Genomic DNA, 20,764 nt, shown 5'->3' with positions numbered 1-20,764 from the left:
ACGTGGCCACAACAATTTAAAATTTGAATATAGAAGATAAAACTAATCATTTAAAATAATTTTTTTTTTTTTAATGAATGTTAAATTTTATTCAATCCAAAAAACCCCTTTGTTTACATATTTACAATGCTACATATATAAGAAATTTTTCACTCTTTTCTTAATCTATACTCATCTATGAACTTGTATCTAATCTTGTTGAAAACCAGAAACTAAGCCCATTCTCCATCTTTGCGTCTCCCATTTGCTGAACTGAAGCAAATCTGTTTCTAATGTTTTTCTCCAAAATTCTTATCAGTGTTGCTGTATTCAACGGCTTCTCTCCATGTCTTCTTCCATTTCTTTCTCCCCATATCCCATGTACAGTTGTTTGAAATGTATACCTCAGTGTGAACTGCTGGAGAGTTTAAAATAATATTACGTTTATCAACTACAGTTACATCATAATTGTTTGTGAGTTTCAGGATATTCGATGCTAATCAACCATTTTTATTTATCAGCTAGATGACCATTCTTAATTTTCATTGGTCTCTTAGGGATTAGGTAGAAATTTCAAGGGCTTTTTACAGAATAAACAATGAACTATTCTGATTACTATTTGGCAGATAAGTATCATTTAGCAAAAGCAGTAAGTACGTATTATCTTATGGTCAAACACTTTTTTTATTTTTAAGGTTTGATTGTATTATTAAGCCATGTAGGCAGAAGTTCTTACACAATGAAAATTAGAAAAAGAATACACAATAAGTAAATATCATCATCTATTTTGTGTATAGATAACTAATTTTTTTTATATAAAAACATCATATTTGCTTTTAGAATATTTAATCTCAAAGGATAATTTTCATAATAATCTAAAACATCACATTTCAAATTGATAACGGTTGCTACATTTTTATTGCGAGACAAAAGTCAACCTTTTATATTATTTAATTGACAATAACAAAGTTAAAGAAATTACCATTTCATACAATTTACGGGAAGAACTCTATCACCATGCTAGTAAGAACCATCGTCACCATATGCTTTAAATTTTTCAATTACCTTTTTTAAACGGTCCAATTAAACCAAAAATTTTATCTTCCCAAGTCCATTGAAAAATGCAAAAAAAAACAATAAAAAATTTTACCAAATTTAAAATAAATTGACAATCAAACAAATTAAAAGAATATACAAAACAAATCAACCAAACCGATGTGAAAGGTATAGAAACCTCCGTCGATCCGCTTGAAGCTATACAAGATCCTCTCTCTCTCTCTCTCTCTCTCTCTCTCTCTCTCTCTCTCTCTCTCTCTCTCTCTCTCTCTCTCTCTCTACTATCTCTCTCTCTCTACTAGGGCTTCTCAATCGTATATGAAACCTGAACCTTCACACTTTCTTGCCCGAGTTGATGCATCAAACTATTGAAAGATGTAACTAGATCCGGTTCTTTGATTATATTAGTAGAATGTTACCAGTACCATGTGGAAAAGAACCAAGCATTTAGACATTGCAATGTTTTCTCCCCCATAAGATTTACATGTGTGTTGCATGGAACAAGGTAAATGTGGAATTTTATTCTTGTCGATCGGAGAAGTTTTGTGTGTTTGGTTTTCACTTTAGTTTCGTATATTCTGGCCACTGAGCTATATCATGTTAGTTGGCATCATTTACTTTCTAAGATGAAGAAAGACGATGAGTCTATTTATGAAGGAAATTATACCATGTTTTTGCAGTTCGTTTCAAATTATGAGCCTAATTGTAAATCCCATTTGAAATTCGTGTACTTGTGTCTTTGTTGTTTGTTTTAGCTTTATTTTTGTATATTCTGAGATAAAGAAAAAAAGTTTCAAAATGAACGATCCCTGGCCAGTTACGTCTTCGCACATTTATGACTCTCATTAGAATCCACATAAGAGAGCCATGCCAGTCAATAGGTTCTTTGTTGGTTTCAATAGTTTGGATATATTTTATTTTCATTTATTTATTAATTGTTTTAGGTGTTTTCTGATTCTATTAATGGTTTCAGATTTTCTTTTTAATTTTTAAAATTTTTACTAGTGTGACACCATATATAGTTTCTACGTTTCATTCATCTTTTGAGAAAATAGTTAAAGATCCTTGATTATCCATGAGAGCCATTTGTCATTTTGTTGGTATTAACAAAATGTCTCTGAGTGATGTGGCACCATATATATATAGTTGATTTCCTTCATTTATCTTTGTCCAGTTGCCATGATTTCCCCTAAGAAGCTTATTTTGCTGACTTTTTCAGCATTAGGTCTCATTATAGTTGCCAAGAGCGACAGAACATTATCACTGGAAAAGGATGAAAAGGAGCTGGTGAGATCACTCATCTCTATCAATAAACTTGCAATAACGAGCTTCCAGGTAAGTTTTGCTACAAATATGATATCATGTTTTATGCGACCAGAATCAAGTTCATTGCTTTGCATTTCGACAGACTGAACATGGTGATATATTGGATTGCATTAACATTAATAAGCAGCTAGCCTTTGACCATCCTCTGCTCAAGAACCATACTATTCAGGTCTTACTCTATATAAGAAGTACGCTCGTGGATATTCCTAAAAAAATCTAAGTTTCTGAAGGGATTGAATTATTGTGTGCAGTTAATGCCTACAACAATACCTAAATGGAATATAAACAACAACAAAAATTCAAAGAATGGTGATTCAGTTCCATTTCAACAAGATGACATAAGTTGTCCATCTGGGACAGTGGTTGTTAAGAGGATCACACAGGAAGATCTTATACAATCTCACCGTTTGAAATCAATGGGGTCTAAATACTCAAGCCATATTTCTTCAGAAGGAAAAAACATTGAGTTAACTGGTTTTCATGTACATATTTACACCATGTGCTAATACATTCTCTTCTACTTCGCGTAGCTTCTCACCTACAAGGATGAGAGCGCTAATCACTTATTTTCTTTTTATTTGATCTCTTTGTATTCTAGTTTGCGGTGGCTGAGTACAGACATCAAGTTTTTGGAGCAAAGGTAAACTTTAGCATTTGGGAACCAGAAGTTTCACCCACTCAATTCAGTTCTGCAAGTATGCTTATCGCCCAAGGCTCAAAAGAACAGTTTCAAAGCATTAGAGCTGGATGGATAGTAAGTCTAGATCTTGTGTATTACTTTGCTGATATCAATTTACATTAGTTATTATATTAATGGTGAAAAAGTAGAAAATATATAACTAAACCCAAATTTCAAATTGTCCCTTAGGTATACCAATGGTTGAACCAGAATCACAGTCGCTTGTACACCTATTGGACTGTATGTTCTCAAAAACTTCATGAATAACATATAAAGTTTTCTTCCACTCTCAATAAATCACTTATATAAGTTCATTTGTAGTAAACTCTAATAGCTTTAACATATTGAGTTTCTTCCATTCTCATGCTATGTCTTGTATTGTTTGATTCAAAACAGGCAGATGGATTTATCAAGACAGGTTGCTACAATATCCTATGTCCTGGTTTTGTACAAGTGAGCACCAGAATCCCACTCGGTATCCTTTTTGGACCAGTTTCGGTTTATGGTGGCCCACAATATGAAGTAGGGATAAGAATCTATAAGGTAGCACCAACTTCCTTAAATATGAAAGTAGAAGTCTCACGTAATGAGCCGAATCTACAAGAACTTGAGGCTCTAACTCTATGTTAATAAGAATGTTCATTGTGTTTACTAGTCATTTGAATGAATATGTTCGGTCCAAATTTTCAGCTGTATATGTAACAGTGCATGTGTAAACAGGATGGCAACACAGGAGATTGGTGGTTAGTGGTGTACGACGAAAATGTTGGATACTGGCCAAACTCATTGTTCACAAAAGCAGGCTTAGGTCATGGAGCTAGTTTGGTAGCGTATGGAGGAGAAGTATACAGTCCAGTGAAGGAGAAAAGCCCAAGCATGGGAAGTGGGCATTTTCCGAGTGAAGGTTACTCGAAGGCAGCCTATGTGAATAATTTTGAAGTGGTCGAAGGAAGCGTAGCTACGAAGCCCCTTTTTCCTGTAACGCTATTCTCAAGCACTCCGAATTGTTACAAAGCAAGTCTTACAGGTAAAAAAAAAGTTTGGTACAACGCTATCTTCTTTGGAGGGCCAGGAAAATGTGTTTAAGATATGTATCTTCTGTTTTTCAGTTTGAGTTACAAAAATAAAGTTGATATTCGGAAGTTAGAACTTCTTTTATGAGATTTAACAGAGATACAAGAATGTTTTGGTGTATGTTTAATTGGAGTAATTCAGTTAATATCAAAATTAGAATAAAAATGTTTTTTTTATGCACTCCGATTATAGATGTCCTATAGGACCACTCGCCAGAATTTCAGTCGGGTGGATCAGTGGATGCTAACTGGTAAAATACTGTGAAGTCCAAACAAGATAATTGAAATTGTACGCGTAACGTTTTCTTTTTACGGCAATAACAAAATTATTTGGATAACCAAACCAGAAATATGAAATCAATAAATAACAAAAGAAGAGAAGTACTTCGTGCACCACATCCACATGCAAACTTGTTTGTTATTATAGTTTGTGCTTTTGGCATATGCATGATCGTGAAATTACGAAATAATTGCTTACATCATCGAAATTAGGAAAATTATGTCATTGAATTTCGTCCACAGTAAAAAATAGTGTCGACATCGTTTTGGCCGATTGAGAACAAACCTTCATAAACTATATAGTCTTGCATTTCATAGTAAAAAAAAAACTTCATATTTTGATGTAAAAGTGATAAGCTTCGTCAGGTATTTATTGTCCCTATTATCTTCTAATCCTGTGGTATGGAACCATCCTTATCCTATAAAAAGGATTTTGTTCTTTCAAAACCCCACCTATACAATGTCATATATATAGTACTTTCCCTTTGTTGATTCAAGATGAACATACATCCTCCAAGCGTAACGGCTTCTAAATTATATTGTTTTTAGCTTTATCATCAATAGTAAAGACCTAAAGATATCAAAGCTTTTTTATAAATTTTAAACGTATGGACGTGTATTTTTTTTAAATTTCGATTGTTTTTTTTCTAACAAAAGGTATACACTACTCTTAAGAAGATTCCAAATCTATAAACTAGCTAGCTAGAACTGAATCAACATAAATCATATCAGAAAATAAATTCCAAACACCTCGTACAAATTTATCAGCCATTATATTTTCGTCCTTGGATATGATAAATGTCAAAATTTGGGAAAAAAAATTCTTTATAGCGTAAAAATTCTTCAATATATATAGTGAAGACCGACCATTCTGTCAGTGTAGACATTATTTTCACCAATTGAGAATAAAGAAGTAGTATTCAGTTGCAAATACTAGCTTTTTAGTATCTAGAGTCTTCGTGCACTCCATCTCCTAAATCAAAAATTCATATTCTGCATTTGAAAATAATAGACTCTTTCGAATATTTATGGCTCCAATCATACTTTTGGTAGATCTCTCTTTACTACATAACCATACTAGTTTTGTAAAATATTATGTTCTTTCGGAGCTCCATCAATACATCACCAACTGATATCTTCCAAATTCATGCTTATATATTTTGTGTCAGACTCTTTCACATCTTGTAAATCTTTGGTTTATGAATAAAATATCTTTAATCTCTGATATACATATATCTTTTGTGGATTTCTATTTCTATTTTTCGTACCCTCAATTTGGAGAGTTTAATATGCTATAAAAATTAACAATGATAGGAAAAACTATTAATGATTTCTTTCAATTTGTGCATATCATTTTTGCAATTGGATTCATTATTTAACATTAATATTATCTTAAAAAATAAAGAAAGATAAAAATATTTTTATAAATTATATACGAGTTATAAACTATTTAGTTGACTGGAATTGCTTCCATCTTTGTTAATTAATTTCTTTGTTTTAATTTACACATTATTTTGGATTTCTATAAAAAAATATAAATCGTGTTAAAATTCAATGCAAAAATATTAGTTACATAATATTTATTTAAAAAATATTTAAAGTAAAATTGAAACATAATTTATTCTAGATACTATTTTATTTAATTATACTAAAGATAAATTAATATTTACCAAAACAAGTTATAAATTGAAAGAAAGGGTGACTACTTTTTTACAGTTTGGGAATTTATTAATTTATTAAAAAAAAGTTATCTTAAAGTTTGCTCTTTAATGACTCATTTAAGAATCCTCAAAAAGGGATTTAGGAAGGGACATTTGTCAACCATTGTATATTGGTGCCTCGTTGGTATCAATAGTCTCGAAATTATTGATACCGTATATAATTGTTGTGCTTCATTAAACTTTTGGTAAAGATAGTCAGTCATAAGAGCCATGGTTTCCTTTGATAAGTTACCTCTGCTGACTTTTTCGGTACTAATTCTCATTATTGTTGCCGAGAGTCACAAAAAAGTACTAGTGGAAGACAATGGAAAGGAGCTGGAAAGATTACTCAACTATGTCAATAGACCTGCAATCAAAAGCTTCCAGGTAAGTTATAGCCTTTTCAAAACCATATTCATATTATGTTCATAAATTTGGCTTGTTTATGCGACCATAATCACTTTATTTTCAGATCATATCATAATTATTTTTTTGCATTTCGACAGACTGAATTTGGTGATATATTGGATTGCATCGACATTAATAAACAGCTAGCATTTGATCATCCTATGCTCAAGACCCACTCTGTTCAGGTTTTTCGTGCATATAAGAAGTTTGCTACTACAAGAAGCTAGTTGAAATTCTGAAATTATATTATTATGTGAATGGATTGAAACTATGATGTGCAGTTGAGGCCTACAAATACATCTAAATGGGCCATAAACAACAACAATTCAAAGAATGGTGGTTTTGTTGCATTTGGACAAGATGGGATAAGATGTCCACTTGGGACAGTGATTGTTAAGAGGATCACACATGAAGATGTTATACAAGCTCACCGTTTAAAATCCATGGGGTCCAAATATTCAAGATATGTTTCTTCAAAGGGCAATAATATCGACTTAACTGGTTATCATGTATTTAACCATATGCTAATTCATTATATTTTCCTTCACTTAGAGCATATCCTCACCTACAATGAGCATTTAACTTTATCACTCTTTCTTCTTATTTGTTCTCTGTGTAAACTAGTTTGCCGTGGGTGAGTTCAAATATGACAATTATGGAGGAAAGGCAAACCTCAGCATTTGGGAACCAGAAGTTTCACCCACTCAGATCAGTTCTGCGAGTATGCTTGTCGCCACAGGCAATTATGAACATTTTGAAAGCATTAGAGCTGGATGGATAGTAAGTCAGAATCTTGTGTTTTTCTTTCATTTATATGAAATTGCACTCATCAAATTACATTAATTATTATATCAATGTTCGAATGTGAAAAGTTAGTGCTGGATTGACAGCAAGTCAAGGATTTGTTGCATTTCTGGTTGCTTTCCCTGATTGCACTCATCAGTTTACATTTATTATTATGTCCCTCGCAGGTGTACCAATGGCTAAACAAGAACCACAGTCGCTTATTCACCTACTGGACTGTATGTTCTCCAAACATATAAGTCTTTTATATCTTGACTTTTCCCACTTTCATGATGTCTTGTCGTAAATATATCAGTCTATTCTTTGTTTGTAAACAGGCAGATGGATTTATCAAGACAGGTTGCTTCAATACATTATGCCCTGGTTTTGTCCAAGTGAGCACCAAAATCCCGCTGGGCTACCTTTTTAACCAAGTTTCTACATACGGTGGCAAACAATATGAAATAGAAATCAGCATCTTTCAGGTAGCATCCTCATATTAAATCATTTGAAAGCTTAATTCTCTAGTAAAATTTAATGAATATATAAGGTCCAAATTAGCAGCTGTATATGCAACAATGCTTTGTCTAAGCAGGATAGTAAAACAGGAGATTGGTGGTTGGTGGTGTTCAATGAAAATGTTGGATACTGGCCAAAATCATTGTTCACAGAAGTCGGTTTAGTCCATGGAGCAAGTTTGATATCATATGGAGGAGAAGTATACAGTCCAGTGAAAGAGAAGAGCCCACACATGGGAAGTGGGCATTTCCCTATTGAAGGTTACTTGAAGGCAGCCTATGTGAATGGTATTGAAGTGGCTGATGAAATTGACGGCAAACTATCAAAGCCACCAATTTCTACAGTAAATCCACTCTCAACCACCCCAAATTGTTATAAAGCAGAAACCAAATCAGATAGTAAAGTTCCATATGACGCAATCTTCTATGGAGGACCAGGAGGTTGCACATTCTAGGTAGCTTGTGTTTAAGATCTCTCCTGGTTAAGTATCTTCTGTTTTCAGTTTAAAATTTAAGAAAATAAATAAAATGGATATTTAACTATGTCGTGAAAACTTTATCAGCGCATTCAAACTTTATCTCTAATTTACTGTCATTTTCTTTTAAAAGATATATCTAGCTTAATCTATTTTGATATGTTATTTCATGTTTATTATTAAATTACCTCTTTTATTGTATCCAAGAAAGTTGAGCCAATGAAAGTAAGATATGTTCAAAAATACAGTTAAGTAAAATGGATGTTCTGATCTTAAAGCTTCTTTTGTGAGATTTAGGAGAGATAAAAGAATTCCTCCCTTCCCAAAGAAAAACAGATACAAAAAACTTTTGGCATGTGTGTGTTCACTCAATTATATTAGAAGAGATTATGCGAGCTACTTTCTGCTTCTCCTTTAAACTTTTTTGCTTGCTTAAATAAGCTTTAGCTGAGGTATTACAAAGCAGAGTTAATGTCAGAGGTTTTAGTAGCAAATTAGCAATTAATTTCATTAATGCACTCAAATTTCATTGATTTATTTTCCCATAGAAAAATGAAAGCTACGCCAGCGTATATTACATTATAAAAAGGACCTTTTGTTCTTTTAATTATATCTTTGAAATAAGGAGCAATATTTCCTACAAATATTAGTTGGTTGCAACATGGATTATATTATTTTTAACCAATAACTGCTCCATAATCTTGTACAAAAAACCTCTATAAATTAATAATGTTGAGACTACACCAAAACTATATTTTTTTATTAATTTATAGAGATATTAATTTATCGATATACTAATTGAACCAAAAACTCAATTGAGACTATAAAATTATATTATTTTATAGAGATTTTTAGTGTATATTAATTTATAGAATATTAATTTAAAGAAGTTATACTGTATGTAATGTTTTTATTGATTTTACTCAGTTATTTGCTTTTAATTGTTCTATTGGTATACTACTACTTTATTGATTTTACTAATTTTTTTTTTTATATTTACCTTAAATTTCAATAATTATAAGTGACACTGTTTTTTTTTCTTTTTTCTTTTTTTGTTTAGGTAAGCACTTGAAGAGAGCAAACTCTCTAATCATATATATATATAGATATATATTCGTTCGCATGCAGGAGAAAGATATAAGAGCAACTTTTGAGGAATCAATGGCTTCCTTCAACAACTTTGTGTTACTGGTTCTGTTAACATTCACTCTTATTTTAGTCATTGAATCAGCTGAGGAATGTGGAGCAATACCATCGGAAGAAGAGAAGAAAGAACTTGAAAGACAACCCAACGCTATGAACAAACCTGCAATCAAGAGTTTCAAGGTTGACCTAATAAGCCTGCACCGGTCTTAGATATTTAAATTATAAATCACATCTAATCATAATGATTTTGAACAGACCAAACAAGGTGATATATTTGATTGTATCAATATTCACAAACAACTAGCCTTTGATCATCATCTCCTCAAAAACCACTCTGTTCAGGTTCTTGCTTTCTGGAGAGTTCTTAGTTCTTATCAACATTCACAAACAACTAGCTTTGTATCAAAGATGAAGCTCTCTAGTAGATAATAATTTTGTAAACGCATTGGCGTATATGCAGCTGAAGCCGAAAAATGTACCTGAAGGGATCATAAGCAACAACATCTCATGGAAAGCTGATCCCTTGCAATATCTGCAAGAGGGCATAAACTGCCCAGACGGAACAGTAATTGTAAAAAGCACTACAATGCAAGATCTTATGCATGCACAGCGTTTGAAGTCCATTGGATTCAGTGGTCCAAGAAATTTTCTTATAGAGAGAAATAATACTGATGTAACTGGACCACATTATGTAAGAACACTTAGTGAGAGTACTAACCATTATTTCTCCTCTTTAGTTTTCTTAGTTATTCTTTATGTGAATGTTAGGCTGCAACGGTTAACTTTGGACCTAGCAATTTTTATGGAGTAAAAGGACATCTTAACCTGTGGGGTCCACAAGTCTCGCAAGATCAAATAAGTGGCGCATTCATGTCAGTGCCGGAGGGCCTAAAGAACGACTCTCCAGCATTTCTGTTGGGTGGATGGTAAGTCCCTTTCTGGTTCCTATGTTATTTAATAAGTGACATGAATATGAAGTTGACAAAAATGTAATGCAACAGGTGAATCCATCGCTGTACCAAATCTCTAATGATCATGTTCACTTATACACATACTGGAGTGTAAGTTTTGTATTACCAGTAAAGAGCTTGTGCTAATGTTTCTCAACTTCTTAAGGTCTTAAATGATATGTGTGTATATACCATTAACAGAAAGATAATCCCAAGTTCGGCTGTTACGACGTAACATGTCCAAGTCAGCAAGAACATACCACTTGGTGCCCTTCTTCAACCAGTTTCCATCTATAATGGCACACAATATGAAATAAGGTTGAGCTTGTATCAGGTAAACTCCAGATTCTCTAATCTCGACTCATCAAAACCATTTGTATATTCATATTTTCTTAATCAAGAACAGGATCTTGCTAGTGGAGATTGGTGGTTTGCGTATAACGATGAGAACGTTGGATACTGGCCTGCGTCATTGTTCCTGGACTCAGGCTTTGATAAAAGAGCAAATTATGCAGCTTGGGGAGGTCAAGTGTACAGTCCGGTGACAGAGAAGGCTCCAGTTATGGGAAGTGGGCATTGGCCTGGGGAGGGCTTAAGCAAGGCAGCCTATGTGAACAGTATCAAAGTCATCACTGGTTTTAAAAAGGTTATAGATCCTGAAATCAACCATCTGAAGGCACGTGAGACCAGTTCGAAGTTTTACAGAACCTTGTATGGTAATGGGGAAAAAGAACCTTGGTTAAGAACTCTTTATTATGGAGGTCCTGCTGGATGCATAGGGGCATGATCTATGATCTGAGGTGTTGCAAGATTTATATGCTCATATGAAACTAATGAAACTATAACCAAAGTGTAAAGTGTCACATTCAGTTATTATAAACTATTCATCATTTCTATTTTATAATACCGACAAACGGATTAGTTTATCAAGATTTAGTTGGTGGATGAGGTCTAAGGAAGGAAATTAGACTGATAGAAATCCTTGTGAGGAGCTTCTTCTTGTGAACACTGAAGATCTTATGCAGGCATGGAGTAACGGACGACTGAGATCGTCTCAACAGAGTTGTATTAAGAAAGCTGGCGAACAGGGTCTCTCTGGCGTTTTTTCTCTGCTATGAGGATGAGAAAGTGATACTTGCGCCACAGGTAATCGTTGTTGAGGGAAATTGCAGGAGCTACGAGTCGTTTAAGTGTTCGGAGTATCTGAAATTCAGACAAGTAATGAAGTAGGAAAGTCTGAGAAGATTGGTTACACTGTCAGAGACTTTGCTGGACTAAATGCTGCCTCAACCCGATGATCCTTAATTATCTCTAAACCGGTCTTTTGGTTTAGAGATAATTAAAACGGTTCCTGCTTTTAAAAGTGAGAAGAGCTAACCGTTGTTGTGACTTGTGTGTCATGCAAATCAAAGTATTAGCTAGTGGAGCCCGAAGCCACTTTTGGATTTTTATAATCTTGTGTAGAAGAATTTAAAGTAATATTTCGGAGGTTTTGACCATGTTTATTCAAAATGGGAACAGTAGTCAAGTTAGATTCCATTCATATAGTGAACAAATAAAGTCAGATCAACGGAAATCAACTGCATTCTACTTTATCACCACTTGTCAACATACGAAACAAACAAACAAAAACTTTTTAAAACATATAACCTTCTGTTACAAAAAGAACAAATAATCAAAATCTGTACGAGAAACAAGTGATCCAAAGTCCGTGAAAGCTGATGACTTGTCACGGAGGACGGAGAAGCTTGTTCACAGCCGTGTCAAGAACATCCACATTTCTCCTCAGGTGCTTTCTGCACATTTATTTATTAAGGATTCTAGAAACAATCTCCAACTAAAACCACAAGTAAGAAAAGCAAAACAATGAATGTCTGTGTCACTGTGGTGTTCAACATTCAAAACTCAAGGTTGACACGCAAAGAACCATATAAAGGATACAACCTAGCCGCCAGATTCTCAACGCCTTTAATCTCCTCGTTCAATCTTGCATACCAAAACCATACCACAGAAGAAGCCGTTGTCAAATTCACAATCATGAACGCATACTCGGTGTTCTCTAAGTTCAGATAAATAGTAAAAAAATCAAGATCATTACGAACGTACCTAAGGCAAGAGTTGATGTAACGGTTCCCTTTAGTAGAAGCATCTAAAGCTGCAAAATTAACAAAAAAACAAAGAACATCAAACTTATATCTCCCAAGTATTAAACAAAACAAGTAAACTCAAAAAACAGGTAGTGCCTTAATCTCACCAGTTTCCTGAAGCCGTCCTGCTGCATCTCCGAAGCAACCCATGTGATCAACCGAGCTACTCGTAGCCTATCCCACCACCAAACAAAGTCTCATAAGAACAAAACTTACAACCGAATAAAATAAAGAATCAGTTTTTTTTTTTTATGACAAGAAACAGATCAAAGTGTCATCAAACTTAACAAAGGTTTCATCTTTATTCTAACCTCGGAGAGAGTCGATCTGAGGGATACAAAGAGAGACGAGAAGCTCTCCGCGATTGCCTTCGAATCCTTCTCCACCGTCGAAAGTGTTCTCAAGATCTCCCCTTGGTTCGAGGGCGACGGCTCCGATCTTCCGCCGCTGTTTTGATTGGATCCAGACTCCTCCGCTGCCGGAGAATCGCTATCAACCGGCCGATCCACATCAGATTCAGCTCCGGCTTCCATATTCCCCGCTAGTTAGTTAATTCCGGTAGCTCCTACTCGATGTGGCGTCATTGAAGCGTTCTACGAGTTTACGAAATTACCAATTTACCCCTATACTCTTTTTGTTTGCCTATATTAAAAAATGTAGTCTGAGCAATATCCGACCGGAAAAGTCAAACTGAGAGCATTTCCAATTTTACTGCAAAAAAAAAATAAACTACAAAATAAAGTGAAAAATGCAATTATGAACAAACAAAAAAAATGCATTACTCTAAATATTCTAAAACTGATTCGGTTGGGTTCTGAATCTCGAGCAAAGTACATATTTTCTAGAATTGCTGGTCTCAGTTTGGAGTCGGGTTTTGTCCGAGACTTCGATCGGATACTTGAACTACTCGAATTTTTTATATATATTAAGACTATTTGAGTATTTTAAATATATTTTTATATTATGGATATTTTCTTTTAAGTTATCTATTTGGATTTTTGGTTATAATTTTTTAAACCTAAAGGATCGGCAAAAAAAAACGATTCAAAGCCGACCAGAAAACCGGCCCTAAAAAATAGGACTAGGCATTTTATCTATTAAATTTGATATGATTCGTTATTATTTCGACTTGATGCAAAAAATATCGATATTCATAATTCTTTAGAGTAAGAAAATATTAAAAATTAATATTCACTAAAATTAGAGCAAATAAAAAATACTAAATTTCCAAAGACAAATATCCACTCCCTCCGGTTTTTATACAAATATATGTATATAGAGAAATATGTAATTTAAAAAAAAAATTATATAATTATTATTATCTCCAAAATTACTTATAAAAGTTTTCATTTTTGTAATGTCTGATAACAACTGATAAGTTCAGTAAAACAAAGAAAACAAAGCAAAAAAAAAATTACATTAAAAAGCTTAATCTTAAAGGAAAAGATTAAAGAGCTCAAAATGTACTTTCTTGACAAATACGATCTGCATCCATGACAATCCTCCAAGCGCCGGGCAAGACTATAATCTACCATTACAAAAGACATTCTTAGCTATCTTTCTTGCAACATAGTTTGACGAAGAGGAGTCTGTAAGTTAAAACTAATTGTTAGTTTGAAAATAATTCATTTTAAAAATAATTCATTTGAAAAATTTACAAAACATATAGTTCCACTAATTGTTAATTTTTTATTTTATATTATGTAAATTTTCTTTAAAAAAAATTTGTATAATTTTTTTCTTTCTAAATTTATTTATATTAAATAAAATGGATGAGATAACTGTGAATATTTGTAAATATCCGTAAATTATTTAAATATCTAAAAAACAAAATATTCATATTTTTTTTCAAAACAAAACAATTAAAAAAATCAAAATACAAAAAGAATCATCCCACTATATAAAAGGGCTTAATTTTGAGGCTTCTTAGGGGTGCCACCTAGGCAAAATATTCCCAACCAATCATTTTGCCGTGTCACTGGCAGATTGGGCTTGAAATCAAAAAAAAATAGTCACCTTCGCAGCCCATTTAACCCATCTTGCAGCTCAATCCCGAACCTCTCTTGAAACCGTGTTGGTCGCAGCCCATTAAACCTATCGCGCAGCCCAATCCAGAGCTCTTGATACGGTTCATATATAATGAGGCACTTTTGCTTCTCCTAAAGTTATCCACGTGTCTATATTTTAAATAGTGTGGGTTTCACCAGAAAGATAAAGTCGAACTTAAATAAATCTGTTAACTGATATGTGGACATATTCGTTAAGTCTTTCGCCTATATCTTTAGATTTAAGGCTGAAGCCAAGCCCATGAAACAAATCCCCGTAGTGGCCCAAATAAGTTTTGATGTCGTCTGATATTCTCTTTAGTGAGATCTAGGGTTCTTTTACTCCTGCAATTTCCTTCAAAACCATGAACTCCTTACACGAACTCTTTATCTTCTCCAATCACTACATCTCCCCCTATTTACTCAGACCATCAATAATGATTATGTAACACGTTTCCGAACCGATATGACCATCCTCGCTATATAAAGTTATATTGCTGAGACTCCAAACGCTCACCATGATTAGCAGTTCAGTGGCAACTGTCAAACCCATAATATACGAACAAAATTATGGACCAAGGGATGACTTGGCTTTTGCTTTCTTATCTACCATCTCAAAGGGGAACCCAATACCACGAAACGGTCGTGGAAAAAGTTGCTCAATCAGTGCAAGGAGCGCTAAAGGTAAAAAAACATGTGCTTCTTGAGTTTTGGCTTAGTTGTGAACATTGTTGATCTTCATGTTTTATGTTTTGATTGTTTACATGATTGAAGTTTTTTTTACGGGCTGGGCGTATAAATTGAGAAACAGAATCTTCTCTTTGGAAACTTTGTAAATTTGTGTTTCTCCAATCCGACACTTCACTCCGGTACAACAGATGCGTTCCTCCGAACGTCAGTAGTCAGGTATGAATGGTAATCATCTCTCATATCTAAAAGAACACCATAATTTAAATACACGTTCACAGCTAACCTACTCTCTTTCCAGGTTCCGTTGAACTGGCTGTTGACGACGACAACGAAGTGCTACGTTTTGTGGTCTTTGACAGGGAGGTCAGCAAGAAAGATGCAAACATTCTGGCTCTTGCGGAGGTTTGTTTTTGCTCTAACACATTACATTAAAATTATTAAAATTGTTACGATTTCTCTGACCCTCGAATCATATATATAATTGTAACAATCATAGAAAATTGTTACAGATGAGAGGTGATGAAGGACCGGAGCTACCAAACTGCGTTGAACTGCTAAGTGGCAAGGAATCGTTTTTCACCATCTCTGCAGTCACTGAGATATCTTCTTTGGCACTCAGCCAGAGGTGGGTAATCTAAGTTCTTAATAACTTTTTCCGTTCAGATCTTAAATAATATACATGTACAATTGTGTCTCAGAGTAGCAGCAGCAGCCAAGCTCCAGTCGTGGATGTCCAAGCTGGACAAGCAACATCATCTGCCAGCAACACGGTTGATGCGGCGAAAAGAGCAATGGGAGTTGATGAAGCAAAACTGCCCAGCTTTGAAGACGAGCCAAATAGTCCAAACGCCCCCTGAGTGATAGTTTCAAGACCGAATTGTCATCTCCACTTATAGCTATCGTGTCATTTGAAATAAATATTTTCTTATGTATTCCCTACTTTGATCTTTGGTTGTGTCTTGAAATATCTTCAAACCATCTCCCACCGGGAAAAGAGTTACTTGGATTTTAAATTAAATAGAACGTCTGAAAAATAAGCATGTTCTAACTTAGTGTATCAATACATGTTCACATAGCAACACGATGCTATTGTCGACATTGTTTCAACGTAGAAAATGTTTACAGACTCATGTCAGGTTATTTTAGAGAATACGTCTAATTGGAGATAATTTGTTTAATTTAAATTGTGTAAATACAATAGTTAGTTGTACTCAAAATTTTAAGGTCCAGTTTAATGGATCGTATCATCAAACTAAATCATGAGTTTTTTATCCAATAACAGATTAATGAATGCCCCAAATGCATTTTTACAGGACTTGCAGTAGGGAAAAAACAATCTCTCACCCTCGCTTCAAACTAAGAGAAATAGCATCTGGTTTGTTTATGGGTTCCAAAAACGACCACTTATGCTCCGATCAGCTTCTTCTCAAGTTTCTTTTTTCTCAAACAGTTTTTTTTTCAAAGTATGCGTTATCGCCTCTTAAACCTCTGGCTAAAAAAAACAAACAAATTAAAGCTTCCAAAAAGCCTACTCATACAATAGACATCCACTATGAATAATATACCATCTCCTAACTAATGTTTCTAACTTCACCTATCATCTCTTACGTATACTTTTTTTGAACGACCATCTCCTCAATTCCTTATTCTTTTCTTATAGAAACTTTGTTTTTTTTCAACAACCATATCTTCTAACACAAAATACAAGTTTAAGATCAACTATCCCGCGCTTGCGCGGGGCCACGCTCCTAGTAAATACTAAAAGTTATAATATTATTCGTCTATGGCTACCCCTACTAAAAACGGCACTCCATTGACCTGGCAGATATGACCAAAAGTTTTAACTCACTAGTCACATCATTGACATCGACTGGTCGTCGTCCAAAGACTTTATAAGTTAGAATATTCAACAAGAATTGGTCAATTTTGTACAGCCAATTGAAACCGAAAATGAGTATAAACATTCAAGAATTCAAAGTTTTAATTTCAGACAATCAAACACAAGAAAAAAAAAGACCAAGATGGACGATTTGTTGTTCGTCGTCTTCTGGATTGTCCCCTTATGTTCTGTTCTTGTTTCTGCAGATATATGCTTTGAAAGATCTGGTTTTTTCACACCCAACGGTACTTACGACTTAAACCGCCGACTCATGCTCGCTTCTCTTCCTTCCCTCGTCACAGCCAATGACGGCTTCTACACAACATCGACCGGACAAGATCCCAACAGAGTGTACGGTCTAGGGATGTGTGCCCCTGGTTCTAACACTCGATCTTGCTCTGACTGTATCATCTCTTCCTCTGCTAGATTGTTACGGAACTGTACTAACCAGATGGAAGGTATAGACTGGAGGATGGACAGAACACTCTGTCTTGTACGTTACTCGAACCGCTCGTTTTACGGGTCGCTCGGTATGGAAGTTCTCCGGAGTGAGAACTATACAAGAATTTTTCAAGATGACATGATGACGGATCTAGACAGTGAATGGGAGGCTTTGATGATTAGTTTGATAGATCAAGCTTCCACTTTGTACTACGCAGCCGGAACGCAGAAGCTTGAGTCGTCTATCTCCCACGTTTACGGTGCTGTGCAGTGCAGTAGAGACTTGTCTCTTGAAAACTGCACTTATTGTCTGAAACAGGACGTGATTGAATATAGGTCTTGTTGCCATGGGAGACAAGGAGGCATTATTTCTAGGCCTAGCTGTTTCATTCGGTGGGAGGTTTATCCGTTCTTGGCACTTTTCGATAATATGCCTCCTCTTGATAAAGGTATGATCATATCAAACCTTGTTTTAATTTTTCTGCCCTGTTCTTAAGTTGGTGCCAATATTTTTCATTCATTTGGTGGCTTTGGTTGGTGCAGACGGCAAAAAGATTTCTAAGGGAACTATTGTGGCAATTGTCGTTGCTCCCGTCGTAGTGATTGCTCTTGGATTTGCTCTTTGGAAGAGGAGAAAAGCATACAAAGCATTTACAAGTGATTGTGAGTTTCTTGTTTTTCAAAACATAAGTTCAAAATGTTTTTTTCCTCTCTATGTTCTTCTCAGACGGTTACTATTTCTGTGTTACAAATAGATTTTGGAAGGCTTATAATGGTAAAGGACTATGGAACTGAGAGAGAAATGTATTTAGTATATATAAAATTATGTGTACATTTGTTCTGCAGCTGTGGATGATATTACAACTTCTGGTTCACTACAATTCGAGTTTAAAGCAATTGAAGCTGCCACAAGTAATTTTCATAGTAATAACAAGCTTGGTCATGGTGGATTTGGTGAAGTTTACAAGGTATATTATTTGTCCCATGTACTTTTTTTGTGTTACACAAGAACAAAACAGATTCCGGTAATTAAGTAAAAAAGATCATATGAATTGACAGGGAACGTTACCGAATGGAGCACAAGTTGCTGTGAAGAGGCTGTCTAAAAAGTCAGGACAAGGTGAAGAAGAATTCAAGAACGAGGTGTTTCTTGTAGCAAAGCTTCAACATAAGAATCTTGTTAGGCTTCTTGGCTTTTCTGTTAAAGGAGAAGAAAAGATATTAGTCTACGAGTTTTTGCCCAACAAAAGTCTCGATCACTTCCTTTTTGGTAAGAAACATATGATATATTACAGGCTTATATTCTCGAAACCTTGGTTCTTGATCTCATAGTCTAATCCGCTGATATATGGGATATATTCCAGACCCGAAGAAGAGTAGTCAACTGGATTGGACAAGACGATACAACATTATCGAGGGAATTACTCGTGGGATTTTGTATCTTCATCAAGATTCGCGGCTCACAATTATACACCGTGACCTCAAAGCGGGTAACATTCTCTTAGATAAAGATTTGAATCCGAAGATTGCAGATTTTGGTGTGGCTAGAAATTTCGGTGTGGACCAAACTGAAGCGACCACAGGAAGAGTAGTTGGAACATTGTAAGTAATTATTCATAGTAATTATATTTTGCCTATCAGTGTTGTTGTTGATAAAAAGTTATATTTTATAGCGGTTACATGCCACCCGAGTATGTGACAAGTGGACAGTTCTCCACAAAATCAGATGTGTATAGCTTCGGAGTATTGATTATGGAGATTATTTGTGGAAAAAAGAATAGTAGCTTCAACGAGACAGACGGCTCAATAAGCAACTTGGTCACATATGTTAGTACAAATTCCAATGCCAAGCTCAAACTCTTCTACTTGTTTTAGCAATGATCATGGATGTCAACACTATTTTCTTGATAAATGACTTGAATAGGTATGGAGGCTTTGGAACAATGACTCATTGCTGGAAATGATAGACCCGGCCATGGAGGAGAAATATGACAGAAATGAAGTGTTTAGGTGCATCCACATTGGATTGTTATGTGTTCAAGAAAATCCTACAGATCGTCCAACCATGTCCACAATATTTCGTATGCTCACTAATACTTCAATTACTTTGCATATGCCCCAACCACCTGGATTTGTCTTCAGGGTCAGATCCAAGTCAAACCCATTAAATGAGAGATTGCAGTCTGGTCCGTCTACTAGTATATCGATTACGTGTGTTAGTCCCCGTTGAATGCTAGGCTGATGTTTGATATGTATAGTCTTTTACAAACTTATGATTGATGAAGAAATATTAATTCAAAAGCCTAATATCAGCTAGTTCAGAAGGAAGGCCTAAAGATCTCTTATTTTCCATAAACCAAACTATAAACCGTGCGTGCATAGAGCCGTTACAGAAACCAAACTATAAACCAGAGTATTATTAACTTTCTTGCCGAGCACATAAAGAATATGGAAAATGGAAACAGCTTAGCTTAGACCAACTGGATTTTTCTTCCGAAGCAGGGATGAACGAGTAGGGAGAGCAGGTCTATCTATTGATATGTCTGCTGCATTTTCCAGATGCACAAACAAACATCACCTAAATGAATTATTTGGAGATAAGCATAATCAAATTATTAATTTATCTTTCATATATTTTATATTTATATTAAATATTTTAATTTCTTAATTTAGCAATAAATATTATTTTGATGAATTGTAATATATATATATATATCAAACGAAATTAGATAAAAATTTTAGAGCCATTTGCACAGAAAATATCAAATAAGTTGATAATTTGCATAGATGGAAAAACAGACAAAAGTGGAGAGAGAAAGAAGTTAAAATGACATTTTAGTCCTTTCTCTTTCTTACATCTATTTTTATGGTTTAGGTAATTATATATTGTTTCTCTTTCTTAAGTTTGATATTTCTCACGTTTATTACAAAAGAAAATCAATAGCTTCTAGCCGAAAACTCTCAAACTCATTTTTCGAGGGTCGTCGACTGATATACTACTCAACGCCGACGTCGATCTCGTTCCTCCTCTTTCATTCTTCTCTTTAACATATGATTCTTCATGGCTACTTTCTTTGTGTTGGCTGGTTCATTCCTTACGGTGTCGTCATCTTTATTGGTTGTACATCACCGGACATTCCTCGTCACACTATAAAAATGGTAGATTTGGTTCGGATTGTTTTACAGAGT

General features: G+C 34.5%; 4 protein-coding genes and 1 pseudogene across 8 annotated transcripts; 4 read left to right on the top strand and 1 right to left on the bottom strand.

Annotated features, from left to right (window-relative positions):
- The first annotated feature begins 707 nt into the window (after positions 1-707).
- LOC106441199 lies at positions 708-4,294 on the top strand. Of its 4 annotated transcripts, XM_022716270.2 has the most exons (8): positions 708-1,540; positions 2,255-2,370; positions 2,444-2,530; positions 2,613-2,843; positions 2,960-3,115; positions 3,230-3,280; positions 3,437-3,583; positions 3,761-4,294. In XM_022716270.2, exons 1-8 carry the CDS (start codon positions 1,531-1,533, stop codon positions 4,124-4,126), a joined length of 1,164 nt encoding a protein of 387 aa, XP_022571991.2. In that variant the 5' UTR covers positions 708-1,530; the 3' UTR covers positions 4,127-4,294. The 4 variants fall into 4 exon arrangements, with proteins under 4 accessions (XP_022571991.2, XP_048597097.1, XP_048597093.1 ...); XM_048741140.1 differs by lacking the exon at positions 708-1,540 and having other exon boundaries at positions 1,569-2,370; positions 3,437-3,493; XM_022716269.2 differs by lacking the exon at positions 708-1,540 and having other exon boundaries at positions 1,575-2,370.
- A 1,991-nt stretch (positions 4,295-6,285) lies between these two features.
- On the top strand, positions 6,286-8,344 carry LOC111214118. Its single transcript, XM_022716267.2, has 7 exons — positions 6,286-6,479; positions 6,599-6,685; positions 6,782-7,009; positions 7,125-7,280; positions 7,472-7,522; positions 7,622-7,768; positions 7,879-8,344. The coding sequence occupies exons 1-7, from the start codon at positions 6,324-6,326 to the stop codon at positions 8,254-8,256; spliced, it is 1,203 nt and encodes a 400-aa protein (XP_022571988.2). The 5' UTR covers positions 6,286-6,323; the 3' UTR covers positions 8,257-8,344.
- Positions 8,345-9,438: 1,094 nt separating this feature from the next.
- LOC111214120 lies at positions 9,439-11,707 on the top strand (annotated as a pseudogene).
- A 232-nt stretch (positions 11,708-11,939) lies between these two features.
- Positions 11,940-13,167, bottom strand: BNAA01G13000D. The gene is made up of 5 exons (XM_013883007.3): positions 12,832-13,167; positions 12,628-12,694; positions 12,480-12,528; positions 12,315-12,359; positions 11,940-12,169 (listed from the first exon to the last, which is right to left on the bottom strand). Exons 1-5 carry the CDS (start codon positions 13,051-13,053, stop codon positions 12,103-12,105), a joined length of 450 nt encoding a protein of 149 aa, XP_013738461.2. The 5' UTR covers positions 13,054-13,167; the 3' UTR covers positions 11,940-12,102.
- A 4,062-nt stretch (positions 13,168-17,229) lies between these two features.
- On the top strand, positions 17,230-19,882 carry LOC106441165 (cysteine-rich receptor-like protein kinase 24). Of its 2 annotated transcripts, none has more exons than XM_013882982.3 (7): positions 17,230-18,024; positions 18,119-18,238; positions 18,446-18,543; positions 18,635-18,845; positions 18,940-19,177; positions 19,249-19,402; positions 19,500-19,882. In XM_013882982.3, the coding sequence occupies exons 1-7, from the start codon at positions 17,277-17,279 to the stop codon at positions 19,803-19,805; spliced, it is 1,875 nt and encodes a 624-aa protein (XP_013738436.2). In that variant the 5' UTR covers positions 17,230-17,276; the 3' UTR covers positions 19,806-19,882. The 2 variants fall into 2 exon arrangements, with proteins under 2 accessions (XP_013738436.2, XP_013738434.2); XM_013882980.3 differs by having other exon boundaries at positions 17,233-18,024; positions 18,422-18,543.
- Positions 19,883-20,764: the final 882 nt, after the last annotated feature.

This window comes from Brassica napus, chromosome A1, assembly GCF_020379485.1.
Source record: "Brassica napus cultivar Da-Ae chromosome A1, Da-Ae, whole genome shotgun sequence".
Classification (NCBI taxonomy): Eukaryota; Viridiplantae; Streptophyta; class Magnoliopsida; order Brassicales; family Brassicaceae; genus Brassica; species Brassica napus.
Note: the sequence above shows the minus strand (reverse complement) of the source record. Positions and strands in the feature narration are given on the sequence as shown.

Excerpts from the sequence above, each read along its gene's own strand:
- LOC106441199 (XM_022716269.2), top strand. The coding sequence starts at position 2,215 with ATGATTTCCCCTAAGAAGCTTATTTTGCTGACTTTTTCAGCATTAGGT. Across the intron at positions 2,531-2,612 it reads TCAAGAACCATACTATTCAG|TTAATGCCTACAACAATACC; the intron begins GTCTTACTCTAT and ends TATTGTGTGCAG. Across the intron at positions 3,281-3,436 it reads GCTTGTACACCTATTGGACT|GCAGATGGATTTATCAAGAC; the intron begins GTATGTTCTCAA and ends GATTCAAAACAG.
- LOC111214118 (XM_022716267.2), top strand. The coding sequence starts at position 6,324 with ATGGTTTCCTTTGATAAGTTACCTCTGCTGACTTTTTCGGTACTAATT. Across the intron at positions 6,686-6,781 it reads TCAAGACCCACTCTGTTCAG|TTGAGGCCTACAAATACATC; the intron begins GTTTTTCGTGCA and ends TATGATGTGCAG. Across the intron at positions 7,281-7,471 it reads GCATTAGAGCTGGATGGATA|GTGTACCAATGGCTAAACAA; the intron begins GTAAGTCAGAAT and ends TGTCCCTCGCAG.
- LOC106441165 (XM_013882980.3), top strand. The coding sequence starts at position 17,277 with ATGGACGATTTGTTGTTCGTCGTCTTCTGGATTGTCCCCTTATGTTCT. Across the intron at positions 18,025-18,118 it reads TATGCCTCCTCTTGATAAAG|ACGGCAAAAAGATTTCTAAG; the intron begins GTATGATCATAT and ends TGGTTGGTGCAG. Across the intron at positions 18,846-18,939 it reads TCTCGATCACTTCCTTTTTG|ACCCGAAGAAGAGTAGTCAA; the intron begins GTAAGAAACATA and ends GATATATTCCAG.
- BNAA01G13000D (XM_013883007.3), bottom strand. The coding sequence starts at position 13,053 with ATGGAAGCCGGAGCTGAATCTGATGTGGATCGGCCGGTTGATAGCGAT. Across the intron at positions 12,529-12,627 it reads AGGACGGCTTCAGGAAACTG|CTTTAGATGCTTCTACTAAA; the intron begins GTGAGATTAAGG and ends TTAATTTTGCAG. Across the intron at positions 12,170-12,314 it reads GAGAATCTGGCGGCTAGGTT|AAAGCACCTGAGGAGAAATG; the intron begins GTATCCTTTATA and ends ATAAATGTGCAG.